This window comes from Oryza sativa, chromosome 9 (assembly GCF_034140825.1).
Source record: "Oryza sativa Japonica Group chromosome 9, ASM3414082v1".
Lineage (NCBI taxonomy): Eukaryota > Viridiplantae > Streptophyta > Magnoliopsida > Poales > Poaceae > Oryza > Oryza sativa.
This window is the reverse complement of record NC_089043.1, coordinates 24171047-24177619: the sequence shown is the minus strand read 5'-3', so window position 1 is coordinate 24177619 and position 6573 is coordinate 24171047. Positions and strand designations below refer to the sequence as shown.

At 39.9% G+C, this 6573-nt stretch overlaps 1 protein-coding gene across 2 annotated transcripts; it reads right to left on the bottom strand.

Moving 5' to 3' along the window:
* Window positions 1–219: 219 nt before the first annotated feature.
* LOC4347532 (uncharacterized protein At2g33490) lies at window positions 220–6071 on the bottom strand. 2 transcript variants are annotated; one of them, XM_015756759.3, is made up of 10 exons: window positions 5798–6071; window positions 4714–4786; window positions 4206–4280; window positions 3873–3944; window positions 3722–3790; window positions 3042–3070; window positions 2757–2964; window positions 2417–2650; window positions 918–1926; window positions 220–443 (listed from the first exon to the last, which is right to left on the bottom strand). In XM_015756759.3, exons 2-9 carry the CDS (start codon window positions 4759–4761, stop codon window positions 919–921), a joined length of 1743 nt encoding a protein of 580 aa, XP_015612245.1. In that variant the 5' UTR covers window positions 4762–4786; window positions 5798–6071; the 3' UTR covers window positions 220–443; window position 918. The 2 variants fall into 2 exon arrangements, with proteins under 2 accessions (XP_015612245.1, XP_015612244.1); XM_015756758.3 differs by having other exon boundaries at window positions 3873–3934.
* Window positions 6072–6573: the final 502 nt, after the last annotated feature.

Here is a 6573-nt window from a genome sequence, read left to right as displayed (position 1 = left end):
ATGAAACATCTTCATTCTCTTGCCACAGCCAATTATTGCCCAGCAGTTCACACAGATGGTAAAGATTGTCATAAGGTGATAAATGATACATGCAGATTCCATGAATAACAGCACTAGTGTTTTTCTTTTTTGGCAAAATTGACTCCCTCATGTTAAAAATTAAGATGGAGGATGCTTACATGAGCAGTGGAAAACAGGTGGCATTCAAGTCATCTCAAGGGCACAACAAACAAATCTTACATCAATTAATCGGAGAGAAAAATGGAGATTTTATTCCACAACTCGTTATTTGCACAATTACATCTTAACCATGGGGGATACAAACGAAACACCAACTAATTTGCAATATTGGCCGAGTTCACATACTAATATGTACAATATTCTTCCATGGCGAGATAGCTGAGCCCCTTGATAAATAAACTTTCACCTCAACACCAAATATTCTGCCAAGGGAAGGTAATTGAGAAAAAGGATTAGTCTGATATAGAGCCATTGTATTACATGTCACAACAATAAAATGAAGGTGCTTGACAAACTACCTTCTACTTGGACCTGTTCTAGTTCATCTTAACTCTCAAAAGGAACTAAAATCACTTGAAATAATGCCATAATACATTTGTATCCACATCTATTAATGTATGTGTGCATATACATCCATATTGTGTTATGCGGCCAGTAGTGATGGCAACCAAATAAATGCAAATGAAAAAACTTCTATAGTCCAAACAGCATCACTGATGTTTTCGCCCTCATGTATGATAGTAAGCTCCGAACTAACACAGAAAAAAAAAATCTTCAAGGGGTAACCCAAACTTGATGTTCTTACATGAACTACTAAGGATGGACTAAAAACAATAAATTGCTTATAAGGAAGTTTCTACCAAAATTGGCGTTGTATTACAGAAAACTAGACTCACCCTATGTTTTGCTAACTGACTCGGTAGCTCCTGACAATGGCCGATGATCCTCCAACGATGTTTGTGCTGAAGGAAGACTAGAAAGGCTCATTCTGGCAGGCCCTTTATCCTGAAGATCTTCTGTCTCTTTACCATCTGAAATACCTGATGTTCTCATGCCCCTAGAAGGTATCGAAAAACTGCGGGATATAGGCCCAGGTGGTGTCGGTAAAGGTGATGCAGTTTGGGGAGCACTTGGTGGTGTTTGCCTCGGCCTAAAATGATCCTGGCCTCTGGGTGCCAAAGGAGCAGAATTTGGCACCAACGGTGCAGAGTGGGCGACTAAACTGGGAAATGTTGTATGTTTTGATGCATTAGCAGGTGGCCGAGGAAGCTCATGAAGCTCCTTGATTTTAGGTGAGGACAACAGTGGTGGCGAGGTATTGGGAGAAACTCTGACATGTATTGACGGCTGATGTGAAGAGCTGTGCCTAGGTGGTACAGAAACAACATCAATATTCTCTGTTGACCTTGACCTGGGAACAATAGGACCAGAAAAGGATCCTCTCTTCACCTTTTTGTTGTCAGAAGCCTTCGAGTCATGATAACCAGGTAAAGAGAGATCACCCAAAGGGAGCACAAGCATTGTCCTGGTGTCTGTAGTATTGGTATTGCTCTCTTTCAAAACTGAATGTGCATTAGATAATCTGGTAGGACTTGGTAGCTTATTGTCTCTCAAATCTCCCACATTTGTACTTGGCTGGAGTGGAGATGAATAGAATGCACCTTTGTTTCCAAGAGGAGATCCACTAGTAGGATTTGCTGTAACTGTCTGAGAGGTGTCTCTAACATCATTTGGAGTAGGCAAAACATAAGTATATAGCTTCCTCGTAGCAGAACGCCGCAACTCTTTTATTCTCTCTGCTGCCTCAAGTTTTTTTTCAGGAAAAAGTGGGGCTGACTGACTTCCAGATCTCTGCCTTTCACCAGGAAAAGAGGAATACTCTGCTTTGCTTCTGTCAAGAAGTTCCTGCAAATCCAGAAAATTAAGGCCTCCAAAGACATGAAAAGAAAAACATGATTGTAAAGAAACAGGTATATTTTGGGACAAGAAAAGGAAGCCAACTAAAAAAGGAAAAGAAATGCGTAGCCGTATACAAATTCAACTTAACAAATTAAGTACATGGAAGCACAATGTCTTGTAATTGAACATATGGAATGCCATTTATCTGCTTAGATCTTTCTTTCCTAACAGATGGAATAACGATATACCATTCTTACTGGTTATGTCATCATAATTATTCAGTTTGTACTTTGTAGTAGCTATGGAATTTTGAAAATGTAACATCATTTCTTAAAAAGGTGAGAAATACAAAGTCATGCATTAAACTCATTAAAGCAATGCAACTTTACACCTGCGCGGTGAACTATGATTGCTAATAGTAAGAGACCATGCAAAATTCTAGAGTATCCTTCTGTAGGATAGTTAATTATGCTCAAATTAAAATCCACATTGTTACCTCTGTAGGGCTCCTGGAAGCATGACCAGCTTCTGTGCCTTCCTTATTTTCTCCATAATCAAAGGATAAATCTTCATGACTGTCATTGTAATCATCCTCATTTTCTTCATCCACAGAGTAATCCTCCTCGTCAAGTGCACTGAACTGATGGTCAATGTGTTGCTGCTCAGCAGCAAGCCTAACATGTGGCTCTACAGCCTCAAGAGATTTGAGCCCCTTTCTGAATAAATTTAGCTGGTTGGAGTAAAATATAAACAAATTTACACAAAATTAGCTTTTGTACAGATTGCCACAGAAAAAAAAAAGGAAGTGGGGTATTTCCAAATGACAGAATGTGCACCTGAGCAGCATGGTGCCGAGCAGCTTGTGTGAAAAGACTTCTGAACTGTCCTTGCTTCAATGACTTTAACCGGAATAGAAAAAGAGTTGCTTCTTCTTGATAATCGTCCTGAGCTTGTTTCAATTGCTCTGACGCACCAATGTCACTTTTGGCATTCTTAGATCTTCCCTTTTCTTTCTGTGCATTCAGCAGAAATTCGAACAACTCTCTGAAAGAAGCATTTGGAAACTCAAAAATTGTGTCAACAGGGAAAAATATAAGCCACATTCTGTACAGTCAGCATACCTTTTTTCATCACACTGGTGCTTCATTTCCTGTAATAAAAAAACACTATTGCTTAATTGCAGTTCTGAGTGGAATAAATCATAGTTATCTATTGAACAGTTCACTACGATTAGGTAATCAAGCATCAAATACATAATAAATACTCAAAAAATAAGAACAAATGCAACAAGAAGAACATGACAAAACAAAGCTGTGAAGTGTTAATCTGCATAGGAGTAGACAAAACAAAAAAAATATGTATACTATATTTTAAGTAAATGAATGCTCCCTTTAAACAGGGATTGTACTGAATGGCAAAAGGAAAAAAACACACACGCACACACACAATTTCAGATTATCATGTATATCCATTGGAGTTGCAATGAGTTTATGTAAAACCACATTTGAATGATCAGCAATACACTTTATAATAAAATGTAACCCAAATTAATGAAGTGGACTACAGAGTTGATTTGAGTTCCTTCATGCCACAGACCAGTGTTTACTAGCCAAACTTTTGTTTTTAGCGAGTTCATGTATTGTACATATGATCAGCAGGGTAAAAAGGGCAGGGGGGGAAATAGTAAAACGACATAGAACAAGGAAGGAATAGGCCCCAGAGAAAAGAGCATGAGCATAAGAGGGAATATGCACAAAAAATTGTACATAATGGCTAAAATTATTAGAATGGGAGAACATACCTCTACAGTTTGAAGTTCATTGAGAAGGGACTGTGATGGAGTGGTGATGGTATTAAGAACATGCACACGCTGGGAAAAATATAGTGACTTGATTAGCAGTAGAAGATTATGGTAAATAAGTGACTCCACCGATAAACAACTTAAAACTTACATAACTATCTACAAGCTTCCGCAGTTCAAACTGGGCCTTTCCAAGCAACAGCAAAACTTTATCTGGGGGATACTGTTCAATGTAAGCATTAAGCAGCAAAGTGTATAATAGGCAAAAGTTACATGGAATGATCAATAACATTAAGATGGCCTCATTATCCTATTTTTATTCATTTTCCTCACAATTTGAGATAGTGACTATCAACTAGCAGATGAGAATGGGCACAAACAACTTCCCTTGGCTCAATTTGTCGTTTTCATGAAGAGCTTAATTTGCAAGATATGTGTTTATGCAAGGGAGTGAGAACCATTAATCACAACAGAACATAATTACCATTAATCCCGTCCTTGTTTGGTGTGACTCTTTTAAGTAAACAAGTCCCCATTTCCTGCAGTGCTTCTGAGAACTCTGCATGCATGAAAGGATAAAATGATCATTGATATGCAAAAAAGAGTCAAGACACCTATATTTCTAGCTGCTATAACCTTATAAACAATTAGCATAAGAACTAATAAAGCTGCTAGCATATGAAAAAAGAGCAAATGAACTGAGGCTATACACGAGAAGAATTGGTGAACAACTCATAAAACACCTAAGTTTCTGCACCCTCTGTAGTCTGTACTTTAGATTAAAACTATGAAATATTCGTCTTAAATGCTTTCTCGATTAACCAAGAAACATTGAGGTTTTTTATCCATTTGAAAATGGGCAGTTGTTAGTTCTATTGCAGGGCATGTGTAAAATGAAATGGCAACAATACACAAAAAAATATTTTTACAGGATTGAACACATACTTAACTGATCTCAAAAGACAAAATGTACTATTGGGGAATAAACATACCATATGCACTATTTGCAATCGCTGCTGCAACAGAAAGCAGATTGTCATAACAGCTCCTCATATCTGCCATATCCTGTTGAAAGTGAAATTGCAGTTTAAAACAAATTTAGTAAGAACCTAACAAGGGAAAGTTTTAACAGAGGAAACTTGGTGGAATCTGGATTAAGCTCTACTGTTGGTTAAAAAAAAAGCATGCTTCTCATATGTCACCACTGTTTGCACCTATTCCAAAAACCACCCTCCTCCAGCATTTTGATTTTCAACAATTAGAAAAGGACACTAGGTAATGGTGAGCAGCGACTCCCTTGTCATATCCAATTAGATTTGATAAGACTAAACTGTAGTAAAAAAAAATGTACCACATGCTTTCTCATATGTCATCAATGTTTCCACCTATTCAGACAACCTCCCTCATTCAGCATTTTGGTTTTCAACTAGTATCAAACACTAATGAAGCAATCGCCACTAGGTAATGGGGCACTACCTTGTCAGATCCAACTAGAATTGACAAGGCCATCATTACTACAAGGCATTCAGCTTAGCCGTGAATTATGTCGGCGGCTACGATGGTAGTGCAACTAAACTTCTAAATTGTTTTGATCTTTCTTTTTTTTTGCTAACTCCATACTCAAGAGTAGAAGATCAAAGGAATGTTTCTCTCAAATTACATGAAACTCTGCTCGTTAAGGCAAATGTGAGCAGATAAGACTGCGAAATTCGAGTGTTCCCAGTGTCCACCCAGGAAACAAACAGTTCAAGCACACCGCGCCATGGAACTTACTCCATACGTCTGCCTCCTCAACAATCTCCCTACAGAACATGGAGCACAGATCCGAACACATCATCCCATAGTACTCCATCGGCAACGAAAATTCCCAAAAACAATTTGCACAAACAAACAACCAATCGGGATTCGGGAACCGATTTCGCGGACTCCCAAGAGCCAGCCAACCACACGCACAGAGAAGCGGAGAACCGCTCCCGCAGAGAGAGATCTCCACACGCCAAGTCTCACTCACTCACACGCACGCTCACCCACGCGCCCACACGGAGAACGGGAGGTACGGAGCAGGTGCCCCCTCACCTGCGAGGCGGCGAGGAGCTCGTTCGCGGCGGCGGCGGCGGCCGGGGAGTGGCCCCCGCGGCGGTCCACCCGCTGCTCGTGGCGCTGCAGCGCGAAGCCCCGCAGCTTCCGCAGCGACGACTTCATCTCCTCCCTCCCTCCCTCACCTACCCGAGCGTCCGGATCACGCCGCGCGCCGCCGTGCCGAGCTCCAGATCGCCGCCAATTCCGGTGGAGGAAACCGAACCCTGATTCCGAGCGAAACCCTAGCTTAGCTACACCACCACTCCTCACTGAGAGAGATGAGAGAGAGAGAGAGAAGGAAATGGGGAATTCTTTTTTTTTTTTTTGCCTCTTTCTTTCCGGGCTCGAGTGCGAGTGGCGTACTGTTGCGCTTTCTTTAATCCCCTAATGGCGCGCCGTGTTTATGGTGACTTAATTAAGGAGTAATTGTAGGCAAGACTGCCAAACCATGCTTGGCACAGCTTTAGATTTTAGATTCACGCTGAATTTGAATTTGAAGTTTGTTTGTTTAATTATAGTGATTTAAATATGTATTTTATTTAAAGTAGAAATAAAATGATTGATACAAATGTTATCAAGTGATTGCAAATTTTATATTCATGAATTTGTGAAGCGAGGAATATCTAGCTTTGGAAATTCTTAGATGTGAACAGGACATTAATTAGTGCCTCGTTTTTTTTTATTTTAGTATTTTCGATTGCTTTGTCTGTTTATTTAAGCTGCCCCGGTCTTTGTTTGGTCAAAGAGAGAGCAATCGGTGGACAAAAGGAAAG